General features: G+C 36.4%; 1 protein-coding gene across 5 annotated transcripts in view; it reads left to right on the forward strand.

The window, feature by feature from the left end:
• Positions 1 to 17,568, forward strand: part of RABGAP1L (RAB GTPase activating protein 1 like) — a 206,876-nt gene that overhangs the window by 129,415 nt on the left and 59,893 nt on the right. The window contains exon 1 of one of the 5 annotated variants that reach the window (XM_070940927.1): positions 11,634 to 11,801. The exons of the other annotated variants lie outside the window; for them this stretch is intronic. Coding sequence (XP_070797028.1) covers positions 11,634 to 11,801 — 168 coding nt within the window. Of the gene's footprint in view, positions 1 to 11,633; positions 11,802 to 17,568 lie in introns of those variants that run through there. 5 annotated transcript variants of the gene reach the window in all.

The following is a 17,568-nucleotide window of genomic DNA, read 5'->3' on the forward strand; positions in this document are numbered from 1 at the left end:
CTATGCTGTTCATTGGGCTGCCTTTGAAAAGCATTTGGAAACTTCTGCTGGCCCATAATGGAATGGCATAAGCAGTATTGGGTACTTCCTGGTATGCATATGTAACACCGCTGCTGTTTGAACTGCATTGGTTTCCAGTAGGCTTCTGGCTGTCCTTCAAGGTGCTGGATGTCACCTTTAAAGCCTTATATGACATGAAGCCAGAATATTTGCTAGACTGTCTCTCCCAGTGCCTTTTGCCCATCCTATTAGATCAGGCAAAGTGTGCAAGCTCTAAGTCTCCCTGCTGAAGCAGTGTCACCTGTGGATCCTTGGAAGCTTGTCAATCTGTCTGTCTTTTTATGGAACAGTTTCCCCACTAAGATATGGACAGTCTCTATCTTTCTGATCTTCTGGAATGTTGTGATGATCTGGTTATTCCTCCAGGCAATGGGACTGAAATTTTAATGGAATTGTGGGTGTGGATATGCCTGATGGATTGATGTTAAGATTTTGTCAGAGTCCTCCTATCCCGTTCATATTGGAGGCACTGTTTAAGGCACTTCCGGGTTGGAAGGATTAGCTGATGATATCACTGTTGCACAGGGGATGCCTGTGGGGGCTCCTTTCATGTCCCCGTCAAGGAGCTGGAGTGAATGACAGGAGCTCACCCTGCCATGCAACATCACTCAGGTCTTGAATGAGGACTTGCTAACCCCCAATCCAGCATCCTAACCACGTGCCCCACTGCGCTTCAAGTCCTTAAGTTTCCTTTTAAGTGTTTGTGAATTTTAAGTTTCCTTTTAGGTGTTTGTGAATTTTAGCTTTTGTTCTTTATTTCTCTCTGCCATCCAGAGTACCTTTAGATACTTTAGATGAGTGGCTAAATATATTTGTTCAATAAATAAATATATGAATGAACAAATAAATAATTTTGTTTCTGGTAATTGGCACCAGCTGAACATGGTTGGCCATAAACAAATTGCAGTTTTTTTTCCCGACTATAACTGATTATAACTCATTATAACAATCTACAAAGCTTCCTCTTACCTGTTATGGAAAGAATTTAAATTTCTTGGCACAACTTGGAACAACAAATTGTGCTATTGTGCTACAATGCTATTTTAAAAGTAGCAAATATGTGACTTGCTAATGGTGTGCAAGTGATAGAAATATCTAGCAAGTGATAGAATGTGTACAATAACGTAGTATCTATCCTGCTTGTATAATTGTCTTCCTTTCTTGAATATGTCTCAAGATTTCTTCACTTGCACTGCTGTGAATTTGTGCCTGCCCAAAATCTCTTGTCTGAAGCTCCTTAACAGGAAAGTTTACACACTGTGCATTCCCTTTAGCAAGTTCTTTGTTCTTTGTCACCTTCCACAGCTGTAGTACTTTAGGAACACAGCTAAAGTATTTTCTACTCTTCTGTTTGTTATTCTTCTTCTTTGTTTAAATGTTGTGGTTTGTTTGTTTGTTTGTTTGTTTGTTTGTTTGTTTATTGGTTCGATTTATATGCCGCCCTTTTCCGGAGACTCAGGGCGGCTTACAATGCGTTTCTTGCTTATCAACTCAATTATTCTTTTCATTTTGCATTTTTATTTCTCATAATAGTCTTTTTGCTTTCAGTTGGGCATTTTTTGCCCCCAGGCTTGCTGCTATAAATATTAATAGCAGCATTAATTATTCACTTAAATAGATTGATTATAGTAAGTCTTCATTTTGAAAAAATGCTCAGAACAACAGATACTGCCAAGCCTTTTCACACAATTGCTGTGATGACATCCAGTACAATTTTTCTTCGGTAGTAAGGCATGATGATGGTATGATCATGAGCCCATCATTTAGGATCAGTTTGAATAAGATGACCTTCATTCCCACTCTTCTCTGTGCTACTGATTCCATGACCCAAGTGAGTATGTGTAGATATCTTGAAGCATTATCTTTTTATTGCCATAGGAAACATCTTGAGGTTAATTCATAAAACACTTTATTATGGCCAAAGCCTATATACTATATACAGTTAAAAATATTATTAAGGTACAGAAGCATAAAGCTATTTTATGAATGACAAAGCATAATTACAAGAATTTTCCAGAAAGCTCTCCAGATTCCTAATAAACTGGAAGATCAATTGAGTAGGTCACAATTTAAGTATGTAGCCGTTTCAAGCAAGCTCATAAGGAGCTCACAAAACGTAATATTTATTTCACCCTTTACTCTTATATTTAGTTAGAATTAGGTCATCTCATTTGGAAACAATCTTAGTTAATGCTATCTCATATAATGGTTGAAGCAAATTATCTGGGAACATCCTTAATTCACTTTATATTATTAGTTAGGTTTGAATTTTCTTTAAGTAGACAAATCACTTTTGATCTTATTTATTGTGACTTTTCTTCTTGGCATTAGCTGTTCTCAGCACTGATAAAATAATAGACAATCTCAAATGGAATATTGGGATCCAGATCTTCAAACAGATAAAAATCAGAATTTTTTCCTTGCATTATAGTTCAATAAATATCCCTCCTTGATCCATTCCCAAATACTTTAAAATTTTTCACCTTGGTTCTAGGTTCTAAGTTACCTATTAGGGTGACAAACGGCAAATATATCAACATCACCTATGAAAAGTATATCTGTATATCTACCAATACAGCAGTTGAGTCTAGATGATAGGTAGCACTTATAACATGAAATCTTAGAAATTCTAATTGTTCTTCTGAGTAGGTCATGATTTTCCTTCCAGGACACCAAACTTCAGCCAGATTGGAGTTTCCTTGATTATAGTTTTAAGTGAATGGGGTTCAATCTGTTCTAGCAGATTTCCTCTGTTGGCAAGGAATTACTTTACTATGAAAGAATAATTTTGAGATCATCTATCAAACTAATTCCATTTTCAAAAACTTTGTCACATAAATGCCTGGTTCATGCACAACAATATGCCATAATGTGGTTCACATGTGTGCATCTTCACATTATGGCTTATATAACAAGCCATTGTTAAAACATCTTCAGGTTTTTTTTGCCTGAACAGTTTTTGTGTAAATTTAGTCAGCCAGTAAGTTTTTCTATAAAACCTCGTTTGTATGCATATCTTAGGCACTGCTTTCAAACTTTTCTCTGTGGGTATTTTCAGCAAATATATTTGGCTTCTAAAGAATATTTTGTTTGCTATTTTATGAGAGTAAACTGCTAGGAGTCTTCTGGCAAGATATAAAGGTAAAAAATAAATTATTTTTCATTAAATCTTGATGCTGATCTAGAGTTGTGTTAGAAAAAGAAACACTTAAGACATCTATTTTCATTAATAAGCAAATTTGTGACATTATTTTCTGTAAGAATTACTGTATTTATGCTATATATATTATTTGAGTTTAGCAGCCTTTTTAAAATCATTTTTAATGAGATAATGTAATGATTTATTGGAATGGCCTTGGGACCAGTCAAAGAGATGCTGCTTAGGTAATGGTCAGGTAAAAGGGTATAGCCACAACTGTATAGAAGACAGAGCAAAAGGATCAGGAGGGACCCACTCTAAGTTATGGGCTGCAAAGGTGACAGTGGCAGAATTGTACTTTCAAACTTGCAAGAGTTTGTTAATGTACTTTACAGTAAAGTATAATTATATGGCTATGGTTCCTCTACCTGGTAAGCCTGACAGATATTGTACCATTGAGATAGTGTTGATTGTTTTCTTCAGAGTGATGCGATTATTCAGTCTTTTAGTTTTTTCAGCTAAATTGAGGTGCTGAATTACTTACAATAATTCAACATCCCTGTGTTGAGTGGAATTCTTTGGCGACTGTAGGATACAGCCATATATGGTGACTGAGTATTTCTCAGTTTGCTGGGATGAAGAGGCCGACAACATATTATTTCTTCTTATTGCTAAAAGAACAGGAAATAGAGATTCTAGGTTTTGGCCCCAAGATTTGATGCTTTTCTGCCATTTCTCAGGGCAAAACTTATGACTTAACAGTTCCCCTGTTCTTGGATTTTGCTCCAAATCTGCAAAGGAATGGCCAATTAGCAAACAGAGCTTTAGACCTACATTTTAGGAAATGAAAAGACAAATTGCTCCTGTCACAAAACATAACAAAGCACATCACAACTGAGAAAAGGAGCCATGATGTATTTATTAATACAGAAAAAAAAGCAAGAACAAAACTTACCCTTTTCTTTGTTATATATAGTACTTCTATGGAAAGTCACGAAGAAGATAAAACTTTTTGACAAGATGTTCTTCGACAGTCTACCTGTAGATGCCATAATAATTTTTCAGAATTAGAGCATCAACAAAAACTGAACAAGCAAAACACAACTCTGGTTTATGCATGACAAACTCCCTTTAGTCTCTTTCCTTGCCAGCACATGCTGTCATATAGGCATTTCCAGAACTAGGAAACCTGTGGTTACTGAGAAGATCATCAGGACTCTCTTAAACCTCCGTGTATTTCGCTCTGCCCTCAAGGCCCTGTTGTTCCGCCAGGCCAGGCTATCAATGTAATGATTTTTAAATTGGGTGTTTTAAATTTTGGGGGTTTTAAATTTGAGCCAAAATTATTTAATAATTTTAATTATTTTTAACTGATGTCTGTCTTTGTGCTTTTAATAGGCTGTACACCGCCCTGAGTCCTTCGGGAGAAGGGCGGTAGAGAAATTTATTTATTTATTTATTTATTTATTTATTTATTTATTTATTTATTTATTTATTTATTTATTTATTTATTTATTTATTTATTTATTTATTTATTTATTTATTTATTTATTTATTTATTTATTTATTTATTTATTTAAAGAGTAAATGAATTTGTAGGAACAGGCTGATGTTTATTTGCTCCTTTCATTAATCCCTGACTTCTCCATCTTTTCTTTTTAATTCAGACTTGATTTCATTTTAAAATACTGTAAGGATATTTGGTGTGCTATCTCTTCTGAACACCAGAGAGCAGTGCCCAACAGACACTGGTCTTAGAGTTTCTTGAATGACAGATTGGATTAAGTATACAGAATGCATAGCTACTGTTGATCCCTCAGATGAAATACCTATGAAAGAATAAGTGTTTCTTAAATGACTGAATATGCTGAATCCTGATACAATATGACAGACATATTCTCCCCCCCCCCCTTTTCTATATATGATTCCATCATCACAATAAGAAAAATAAACAATTTTAGTAACTTACTACTTATTGTTTTAAAATACAACAAATGATTTCTTCTCATATTTCATATCTTCTCCGTAAACAAATCCTTAAAGTCTCATTGTTTAGCTGGGTCAGCAAAAGTCCACTAAGGGTTACCAGAGAAAACAACATATCTATTTTAATCCTGATCAGCAAAATCAACTATATGTGGGTATATGCATAATTTTGAATGCATTTATTTATTTACTTTGTTATGTTCATGTAGTGTATATTGGAGGTGGTGACCCTTTGAGAGCTGTATGCAACAAAATTTCATTTTAATGTATGCTGATTAGTGTACACTCAAAGTGACAAAGTTATTCTAGTCTAGTCTAGTCTAGTCTAGTCTACTGTAGTCTAACTTTATATTCCTTCTTTTTTACTTTTAACAATCTTGAACTTTTTATATTCCTTTCCTTTTCTTTCAACAATCTTATTTGTTAATCCTCTCAAGTCCTGGAACCTGATTTCTTCTCATGAAGTTCTTCATAACTTTAACAAGTCTCTTTCATAAATTCAGTATAAGAAAATTATTTTTGTCACTCTTTTATTTTGATAAGGCATCATTCAATTTCATTTGTATATCCAATGTAGCATCTTCTTCCACATCATTCCCATAGTCCATTGTTTTAGATCCACTTTCAAATCAGATTCAATCCTATCTAGTAAAGATAGTCCTTTCCCATAATCTTCCAAACACAGCTTGTATATAATGATAGACATTTTTAAAATTAACATTTGGGTGTCTTTACTCCATTTTGTATTAGTAAGTTAAGTTCTCCTTTAACTTAATTTTTAATTCCATCTGGTTTCCTCTAATGTTCAACATTCAAAATGCCATCTTATGATAAATGTTTAAGTAATCAAAACAGCAGCATTTTCCTATGGCAAAGGTTTTAATAATTAGTTTTAAATTTTTATTTCAAATCCACCTGAACTAGTCTGTTTATAACTTTCCAAAATCAACATTCTAATTATCCTTTTGCTGTTTATTCCATAACAGAGATTTTTTAAAAAATCTTTAAACTTGTATAAAATTTCTTTTGCTAAGGATTGAAGGAAATTCATGTAATATAATACACTTGCCTTTATGAAGATTCTCTGAGAGATGATAACCACGGAAGGGGAGCTGGTGTGAAAGACTATAGTGAGGAGGCAGTTTCCCAGGAAAGAGGGAGCACATTCCAGAAAGAAGGGAGATACAAGGGGCCCCACAGCCTGAAGATTGACAGAAGACAGAGAGAGTTAGAATGCCCCCTACTTAGAATCTCCAGGGTAAATCTGTTAGGCTGAGGGTTTAGTTTGGCAAAATTCTTGTCTGTTATGTGTAGGCAAATAAAGAACTGACTCTGGCTGAACTGTTCCATGTTTTCTTGTTCTCCTTAGTCTGACATGTTCCTAATATCAAAAAAGCAATAAGTAATTTACAAAGGTGATTAAGAAAGGAAGTATGTGAACCCTGTCTGTGTCTTTTTAAATGTGTCGAACCACAATTTGGGCTGTGTTGGCTTTCCCTCTTCTCCTAGTGCTCTAGACCTGCCAGAGACAGCGATTTTGCAGTTCACCATTTCTTTCCCAGAAGTGCTCAGTAATAATTATTGTAGCCATCACCAAATTTTCCCATTTCTTTTTCCTCCTGAAATCATTGTGTACAGTTCTTCCACAGTCTGCCTATGAACACACACACACACACACACACACACACACACACACACACACACACACACTATCTGCAGCATTTGAAGAAGTGAACTCCTGCTCACAGAACCATAACACAAAGCATAACACATTTTATACTGTTTAATTTGTCAGAAATTTCCTTGTTTTTAACAGAGCAACAATACTGCCATTTGGATTTTTAAAATTGATTCTGCTATTCGTTAATAACAATGGATCAGCTTTGGAACAGATTGACCCAAAAAGAGACAGCAATTAAGCTGCTATAGAAAACAGAGGTGGTTATTTTGGTATATGAGACATACCCTATCTTTAGTTTCATCTATAATTCCATAACACTGATATCTAAATGTTAACCAGTGTTTACATATAATTCCTGAAATCCAAAGGAGCTACAATATAGTCTGTTCCCCAATATTTTGTGGGGTCTATTTTTGGTTTTGATTGTGAATTTTTAAGGTTGCATATTCTTATAAAACTGTCAAGAGTTCTGAGGGATGAGGGATGCTCAGACCCTAGAAAGAGTGCATAGAAGTCCAACTAAGATGATAAGGGGCCTGCAGGATACATTGTACAAGGAATGGTTAAGGGAACTAAGTATGTCTAGCCTAATGAAGAGAAGAATAGGGGTGACATGATAGCTGTCTTCTGGCACATGAGGGGCTGCCACAGATAGGTGGGGGTTGACTTATTCTCCAAAGCTCCTGACTTTGGAGGACAAGAAGCATGGATGGAAGCTTGTTAAAGAGAGATTCAACCAGGAACTCAGGAGAAACTTCCTGACAGTGAGAACAATTAGTGGAAAAGCTTGATTCCTGGAGTTGTCGGTACACCTCTGCTGAGGTTTTCAAGAAAAGACTGGACAACTACAGTAGTGGTCAAAATTGTGGAAACCTTTTGGGAAAAGCGTATTTTTGAGGTTTGATGGCTAATAATTTGGAGTTTCAAGATAATCATATTCCACTGTTGTAATAGCCTGGGAATAGACCAGACCTTAACCCAATTGAAAATCTATGGAGCTGACTAAAGAAACTTGTTTGTCAGAAGCGACCCAGCAATAAAACCCAGTTAATAGAAGCAATCCTTCAATCTTGGTTTCACATTAAAACAGCTGCAGAACTAAAAGACTTGGTTCACTTCATGGGAAGATGTCGTAAGGCAGTAATTCATGCTAAAGGTTACCCAACTAAGTATTAACTGATGTGATAATTTTTGTATATCTCGTTTTTTCTATGGTGATAATTTTTGTATATCTCATTTTTTTTTACCTGTTTCACTTTTCTTCTTTATACTGTAACTGCTATTCTAATAGCAAATCCTTCATAAAAGTTATTGCATTACATTCTTGATTAAATTATCTTTCCATTGATATGTAGTTTTATGGTACTACTCCAAAAAAAAAAAGTGGTGTTATTAGCTAGTTTTAGAAAATACACTTTTCTCAAAAAGATTTCCACAATTTTGGCCACTACTGTATTTGTCCAGGATGATATAAGGTCTCCTGCCATGGGCAGGGCATTGGTCTAGAAGACCTCCAACATCTGTTCCAGCCGATTCCATGAGTCTATGTGAGTGCAGGAGAATAGAAATATAATTAATAAAAATGTCAAGACTAGTTTACATGATGTATCTTAATAAAATAAGTGTAGAAGAAAAGTTGGCAGAAAGAAAAAATAAATTATATAAATGCAGAATTACTTAAATAAATAGTGATTTCTGGCAATATCCAGGCAGATACTACCAAGAATTCCTAAAGAAATCATGGAAGTTACAACAAATAAACAACAAAGTCATATCTAACATTGCCCATTGTTTTCTTTAAAAAAGAAATAACTTGTTAAAAACCACACCCACCCACACATATGGACCATGCCTAATACCTTAATTAAACTATAGAATACAAGTAATCCTCAATTTACGACTGGTTCAAAATTACAACAGACCTCGCTAGGAACTCTTAAACTCTGTTTCTAAAATTCCCACTCTGGTCACGCTCTGCAACCAGGCCGCATTTACATGCCCACATTTTATGACTGTTTTGCCAAAAGCCAGTATTTACTTTTGTTTTTTTGTGAACCATATTTTATTAACAACCATAGCATTTGCTTAATGACCACCACAAAAAAGGTTGTAAAATTGTGTCAGTCATATGGGTGACCTGATTTATAACCATCATGACTACTGCTGTGTTGGGCAGACTCCATTACAATTGTAAGTGAGGACTACCTGTAAACACATTTTTCTAGGTGGTTTATTTTGGGGGAAGGGCAGGGAGGAATAACTGTTATGGTAATTTTTTGTCCCACAAAGTTTCAGTTGTTACTATTCTCTCAGATAACAGGTAATCTCTATGTCCTCTATTGTGGATATGTCATCATGCAAAACTGAGAATTAAGCATTAGATTCTTATTATAAAGATTCTGTTGTGTTTGGGCTGACAAATGCATCGAAACCTCAACTCAGTCCATCAGTAGCTGATCATAGACCTTAATGAGAACGACAGGTATGCTTTATTCCACGTTGCCTGAAAGTTGAGTCATGGCAACTGGACTTGTTTTGTTGATTTGAAACATTTCACGGTTTATCCCAAGTAGTTTTTTCAGACTGGCTGAGGCTGAAGCTGAAAACCAAGTAGCTTGTTTATCCAAGCTACTTGGATAAACAGCAGAATATTTATTATTATTATTATTTTATTTATTATTTATTTCCAACCAACAAGAAAAGAAGTCCAGTTGCCATGACTCAACTTTTAGATACTTCTACCTGGATGACTGAGAATCTTCATCGACATTGATTCCAAGTTATGTTATGCTCATATATACTGTATAAGGGTGCTCCCTCTTCCTATTTTTCATTTGTTTGATGGACTACTCAAGTGTGTGAAGTCCAGCATGTAGCCTAGAGACAAAATTTTAAGTCATGTGTCTATAATTTCCTGGGCAACTGGGAAATTAACTCATTACTTGGCATCTTCTACACCAGACCAGAAAGTTTTCAAAAATCACTGAAAATGTTTCAACCTGAATGATAGCTAATGTTAGTAAGAGCCACGGTGGCAAAGTGGTTAGAATGCAGCACTGCCGGCTATTTCTGCTGCCTGCTAGCTGCCTGCAGTTTGGCAGTTCAAATCTCACCAGGCTCAAGGTTGATTCAGCCTTCCATCCTTCTGAGATCGAGATCGGTAAAATGAGGATCTAGATTGTTGGAGGCAATATACTGATGCTCTAAAACTGCTTAGAGAGGGCTGTAAAGCACTGTGAAGCAGTATATAAGTCTAAGTGCTATTGCTAATGTAAACAAATCAGGCAGAATCTCTGTCAAGCAGCAGAGAGATCTGATCTGACCCTAGGCACACTAAAAGCTATAGCAGGACAATCATAAATGGCTCATGCTAGCAAGTTCAGTCACCTTCATAGAATGCATAAAATGACATGGCCACATACCCTGTTTCCCCCAAAATAAGACATCCCCTGATAATAAGCCCAATCGGGCTTTTGAGCGCATGGCAATAAGGCCAAGCGCTTATTTCAGGGTTCAAAATAATATAAAACAGGGTCTTATTTTTGTGGAAACATGGTATGTACCATATACAAAGAATGGACTAGATTCATTGAAGGGGAAAAATCAGTGGAAATTATTTTGCAGACAATAATTGCCAAGGCCAGAGAGTATAAAGCTAGGTCATGTGGAGAAAAAATGTTAAATATTCCTCATGCAGATGTATATACAAAAAAGATTTCTATGTTGTCTTGTATATAACTTATCTTTTGTGTCAAACACTTTTTCAGTTACATCCCGCATTTAATATTGTTCTGGGCTCAGAATGCTTATTTGATATATTTAGACTGGTCTTTGTGAATTTCTGAAATTTTACCTACATAAAGCTGTCTGTCCTGAAAAGTAGAATTTGTGTTGCACAAACAACACAAATTCAGACATTTCACAGTTTTAGCACTCGGCTGTTCTATTTTTCCATCTGTCTTGCATTCATGCAGCAATCTGGGTGGGACTGACAAGTTTTCCCTCCCTATTTTCTCTATTCCATATGTCTAGGCAGGATTAAATCTTGATTTGAAAGCCTTCATCTATCAGGGTTAGTATTATGGTTGAATTTCAGTCTGACTTGCCTAAGCAAGAGACAACAAGGTTGTCTGTGTGCTGGGGAGCTAACATATATGGAAGGAAGGCGGATTTGGAGGGTCGCTCACCATTGGCTTCTTATGACAGCATTCTCCTCTGAGGCATCCTCTGCATGCTCATTCAGCTGCCTCCGCCTTTCCCTCCCCCCTCCCCCACCTTTTCTATCACTTCATTACCGATTCACAGAGAGAGGCGGCAGCAGCAGCAGACGCCTAACCACGCTTGTCACGAATCAGGGATTGCAATGAGCTCATCCTTTTTTTCTTTGCAGCTTTACAACCAGCCTTGGCTTTTTGCTCTTTCTGCTTCTCCTCCTTGTACTTACACGCACTTCTAGGCAAGCTGGGCCATTGCAGCCCTTTTTCTGCATCATTCTCTGCCATTTTTCTCTTTTTTCGGGCATTTTTAGATCCAAGTCTTCAGCTTATATTTGCAGCTGTACTTTGGAATACCGACTTCTTCTGTGCTTCCTCCAAACATGTTTTGGGGGGATTTTTTTTAAAAATATTATACTTGGTTGTCCCTGTTGTGGACAATAAAAGCATTGGTTTCTAAGAGACCTAAATCTGGCTCCCATAATATTATAGTGGAAAACTGTGGCTTAAGAAGACAGCATTTCTCATTCTGGATACTTGCAGTTTTTTGCTGATGGAGGAAGGGGTGTCTTGCCCAACCCCAGCTCCCAAGCTCGCGCCACCCATCAGAAGGACCCAGGATATTCACGATGAGAGAAGCAAGCTTGTGAATGAGTATGCTTGTCGAGTGCTGGAACTTCTGGGGATGGGGCATCGCCTGTTTGTGCCTCGTCTTCTTGCGGTGAGATCCTTGTTTTGCAAAAACGGGTGTCTAGCAAATCTGTCATTCTTGTCTACTGTCTGTTTGCTTTCACATACCCAGTTCATCTAGTGGTTCATTAGAGGGTCTGTCTCTTTTAGTCATTAGAGTTGGGAAGCAATGGCACTTAGCTACCTTCCTTCAAAGCCAGGCATAGGCAACGTGGTGTCCTCCTGTTATTTTGGACAACTCCCATCATATTACATTATTGGTCATGATGATTGGAGCAGTTTTGTATTCTGGTCCCAAATCGCTCTGCCTGTTTTAGATAGTGAGAAGGAAGAACTGTCCACTATTTTGTGAATCCAACATTATTTCTCTGTTCTGAATCTCTGATTTTTATTTTTTTAAAGCTCCATTATGTAATTTTCAAAAGCATGAAAATAAAAAAAACCTGTTAATTGTAAATTAATGTCATTTTTTAAAAACCCTATGTTGTATGACTTGTTGCTATTAAAACTGAGAACATCCTCTTATTCTGTCTTTCTACTGAGATACAAAGGATAATTTTGTTGGTTGTCAATTGTTAATTGTTGTCCTAAGCAAACAATCATGTCTGAGATGGATTCTAGAATAAGGATATTGGCATGAAAATAACAATGTCTTATTAAATAATAAAAATATAATTGTTAATGAACTGTGATTCTGAAATATATACACATATTCTTGTCCTTGATTTGGTGGTGAATATGGAGATCCTATTTGACAAGCAAAGAATACAAGTTTGAGGTAGCCAAACTTTCTTCTAAAACTCTTTGGATGCATCTGAATTTCAATTCTTTGCACTATTCTGGCCCATCAGCTTATTTAATAAATTGACAAGATACCATCAAAACATTTTATCATTATAGTGAATAAATATTATCAAAATCAAAAGATAAAACATTTCTATTATTTTTAAATTTTTGATCTGTCTAACTCCAAGATTTGTCATTATCTAATTTATAATCCATCATGTCCTTAAACAAATCAGGTTTCATAGCAATATATTTTATGCAGTGCCTTTTAGTCCTGGATTGTAGCTGTTCCAATACAGAGTCAGTGATAAACGTAAGAGTTTCTTCTCTATTAACATGTCCTTAAAATGGCTAAGACTCTGTTAAGCTGTAACTGCTGCCTCTAGAAAAGCAGTATATGTATGTGGCTAAACTTTAGCAGTTCAACTGCCGTAACCAGTAAGTGATCCTGCTATCATCCCTCAATAAATTGTATGTATTGTTGACATGAGAGAGAAATTGCCACTTCTTTTTTTTTAATTCGGCACCCTTGTAAATCTTAATAAACGATACTCAAATTTTTTTTACAGTAAATGTATCAATTCAGATGTGAGATCAAGGAATGTTCGATCTGGTATACTATTTCCAGTATCTGTCTATAGAACATACTGGGGGTGGCTTTTATTTCCTGCAATTTGTCACCAACGTCTCATATTTAGCTAAAGCAAAGGTGTGCTGTCTTTGGAAACAGTAATTCTATTTAATTGTCATGAACAATAACTGAAAAGACACACCATTCATAATTTTTATGTATTGGTTTCTGTCTTTAACATTTAAAATTTTCTACACTGTTTTATTGTCCTCTTTTTTAGGTGAGGGACCAGAGTTATGCAGACAAATGTGTGAATTTATATAATGAAATTATAATTTAATTTTTTGCTTCTTTTTTTTAACAGACGCCTCCATGGTTTTACTTTTTCCAATTTTTCTCTCCTATTTTTCAGTATCTTATCCCATATCTTACACTTACTGATATGAATTATAACTCTTCAGTGTATGTAATTTTCTCATGGCTGTATTCTTTCACATTTATCTCATCTTGTCATTTTTTTCATCACACCACATCCAAATCATTTGAAATAAATTAACAAGATCAATTAGTTTTAATCCAAAAAACAAGTATAGCATAATGATTAAAATGTTGGATCAGAAGCAAAAAGACCAGATTCTAGTCTACAATCAAGCCTAAAAGCTCACTGGATAACTTTGGGCCGATACTCTACCTTATAGGATTGTTGCAGGGATAATAGGAAGAAAGAGCACCATGTGCACTGCATTGAGCTCCTGAATGAAAGGCAGAATATAATCCAAATAAGTAAATACAAATAGGAAATGAGTAGCTTCTCTCATTTACATAAGTTATTAGGTGATTCCTATCATACATTTCTTTTTAGCAATTTAATTTTGTTTCTTGGCCTTTTAACTACTACAATTTTGTAAAAGTTATTGACCCCCCCCCAAAAAAAAAAAATTAGCCCTATATATGTAAAGTCTACTAGTCAATATGTAATGTCTATTAGATAATCCCATGAATCTTTTTGAGAACACTGTCAAGGAAGGTTTTATAGGTTGTATAAATGGCATATCATATTAATGCCTCCTGAACTTCTCATCACATTTTCTTCCTACTATTCTGTCTCCCCTCGGCTATTGTAGCTGATATCTCATTTGGCACATCTCACTGACCTTCCTAATTCTAATTTCCTTGATCCAAACCCTCCCCTCCCCATATATCCATTCAGCTGCCACTATGATGTCCACACATACCCATCACCAAAGAAAGCCTTGGCTTTCCCCCCACTCTTACTCTACCCCAGCCATTCTGCCTTAAAACAACCACATTTTGTTCTATATCTGGGGCAAAGCAGCTGCTATCATGTACAGATCAAACCATCTGGTAGCTCTTTTCAAATAAACACATTTTATTAAAAGACATAAGCTTTCATGAGCAATAAGTTTAATCAGATATTAATTTAGTCAATTCACGCATCTGCTGAAGCTCACAAAAATGTGTGCCTTTTAATAAAATGTGTTAATCTGAAAAGATGTTGCCAGACTCCTCCTGAATTTTTGCTACTGTAGACGAACAACCAGATGAAAATATCTGAAATGCAGTTTGGTTTGATCACAAACTATCTAAAGCCATACATTCAAACAATCTGTTTCGTCCTGTTCAAATACTTTATCCATTGTCTTTTTCTAGTTCTCAGAATTTCCAACAGTTTATGTAGTCTACAATCACTTTGCATCAGAAACTGAAAAGTTATCTGAATTTCTAAACACTATTTCAAAATTAGAACGTTTTGATAGTTCTCGTCCAAGACAGACCTAAAAATATTTACTCCAGGACACATTGATAGGTTTTTCTTGCATGTGGGACCCACAAAATCTATACTTTGAAGCAGGGGTGAAATTCACTTACCTTCCCTACCAGTTCACAAATGTTCACGTGCGCCATCGTCTGCACATGCACAAAGCCTTCTGTGCATGCGCAGAGGCTTAAAATGTCACAAAAAAGCAACATCATGACATCCATGTGGGTGGCGGGAGCCTTCCACAGCCACGCTACCGGTTCGCCTGAGCCGGATAGAACCAGCTAAATTTCACCCCTGCTTTGAAGGCATTATTTCATTAATTTTTCTCTATGTCCAATTTTTACACATATTACCATTGGAAAATATGTCTGCTTTCCCTATCGGGATATGAAAGATAAAAAATTCTTACTTGTCATGTTCTTTTCTAAGTTTGTGACTGCTTTTCTCAGTAGGATTACTAATGTATTTACTTTTCTAGAACATAGAATAGAATAGAAATCTTTATTAGCCAAGTGTGATTGGACACACAAGGAATTTGTTTCCGGCGCATAAGCTTTCAATGTAATATCTGATAAATTATGATCATAATAATCATAAGATACATTCATCAAAAATCATAAGATACAACACTTAATGATAGTCATAGGATACTAAATAAGCAATCAACATAAATTATATTAGGATACTAAATAAAACAAATAATATAAATTGGAAGATACAAGCAACAAAGTTATAGTTATAAGATAAGGAAATATATAATAGGAAAGATGATAAGGATAATTGTAATGCAGCCTAGGTAATTTGACAGTATTGTGGGAAGTAGTTGTTTAGCAGAGTGATGGCGTGGGAGAAAACTGTCCTTATGTCTAGTTGTTTTAGCATGCAATGCCTTATAGCGTTGTCTAGAGGGAAGAAGTTGAAATAGTTTATGTCCAGGAGGTGAGGGAGGTCAGTAGATATTTTCTTTATGGCTCGTGCAGTATATAGGTTCTTAATGGAAGACAGATTGGTAGCAATTGTTTTTTTTCTGCAGTTCTAACTATCCTTTGAAGTCTATTATCTATCATATCTATTTTGAGCTAAAAATAATACTAATTTCTTCATTATCGGCTGTAAGGTGGTAACTTTTTTCCTCTTTGTTCACTTTTTAAATCTTCTTTCTGTACAAGAAATATCTGCATTGTAATCTCTTGTTTTGATTTCAGCTATAATTTGTTCTAATTTTGCTATTCCTTTAATGAATGCAACTAACCCATTCAATTTTTCCAATTTCAGCCAATACCATAACTTTTTGTTCATTGTAAAAGTTTCTCAAAAGAACACTCTAATGTCCAGGAATCACAGGTATTTGGAATGGTACAGACTCAAAGGCACACAGATCTGTTCCTTGTAGAAAAAACTTACCCTTCCCTTTGTTAATAGGAAAGTAATGCACAGCACCACCGCTGGAGATTTTCAAGAAAAGATTGAACAACCATTTGTCTGGGATGATATAAAGTCTCCTGCCATGGGCAGGGGGTTAGACTAGAATACCCCCAAGTTCCCTTTCAGCCCTATGATTCTATGAGTCTAAGATGTAACAATTAAGCATTTAATCTTGCAGATATTTCATTGTGGTGGGTGACAGTTGACAAGTGTTTTCCGATTTCACTCTTTTAATTGTCAGGGACATCTGCTTTCCAATTTCTCTTTTAGCAAGATTCTAAAGAATTCTCAACTCAAATCCAGGGGTAAAATGCTCCTGGTTCAGCCCAGTTCGGCTGATCCGGTAGCGATGACAGCCAGTGGTTCGGAGAACCGGTAGCGATGGTAGCTTGAGGCTCTGCCCACCCGCCCGGTTGTCGTTACTACCTGCTTTTACTTCCGGACAACCGGTAGTAAAAAAAATGCTTAAAAAGTTAAAAAAAAAAAGTTCCAACAATCAGCTGAGCGATGCACGATTGTTGGAACTTTTTTTTTTTAACTTTTTAAGCATTTTAAAGCATTATTACCAGTTTCGGAGAAACAAAGCGCTCGGCTGCTCCCCCTTTTCACTCAGCCCGAGCTTCTTGCTGCGGATTTTCATGCCTTGCTTCAGGCACCCGGGATTATCGCCCTCGTCTTCCTCCTCCTCCTGTCCATCTTCCAAGTGGAAAAATACCAGGAGCAAGTGCAAAAAGAAGCGCTTGCTTGCTCCTGGCGTTTTTCCATTTGAAGGAAGCTTTCATACCTGTGAAGGCAAGTCTGGCTTCCTGTGCTGCTCGCTAAAAACCTCACCAGTACCGCTGTGCACATGGTGTGTGTGTGTGTGTGTGTGTGTGTGTGTGTGTGTGTGTGTGTGTGTCTTTTTGCTCCTGGTCTTTTGCAGTAGCCTGTGCCCAATGTCCCGTGCCCAATGTCCCGTCCCCAGCCAACTGAACTGGAGTTGGGGAATTCACCCCTTCAATCCACCCCTGCCTTCATTCCTCTTTTCTTTGGAGGCCAATCAGAAGCAGCCCTAAGTCATTCTAAAGGTCTTTTAAAGCCTCTCTGTGTGTGTGGGTGTGCGTGTGTGTGTGTGTGCGCGCGTGCGTGCATGAGCTGCATTGAATGTCAATGCAGAGGCAGGGAGGGGGAGGGAAATGACTCCTCCAATCCACCCCCGCCTTCATTCCTCTTGTCTTTGGAGGCCAACCAGAA

The sequence above is a fragment of the Pituophis catenifer genome, unplaced genomic scaffold, assembly GCF_029215685.1.
Source record: "Pituophis catenifer annectens isolate HBS135680 unplaced genomic scaffold, rPitCat1.0.hap2 SCAF_3, whole genome shotgun sequence".
Classification (NCBI taxonomy): domain Eukaryota; kingdom Metazoa; phylum Chordata; class Lepidosauria; order Squamata; family Colubridae; genus Pituophis; species Pituophis catenifer.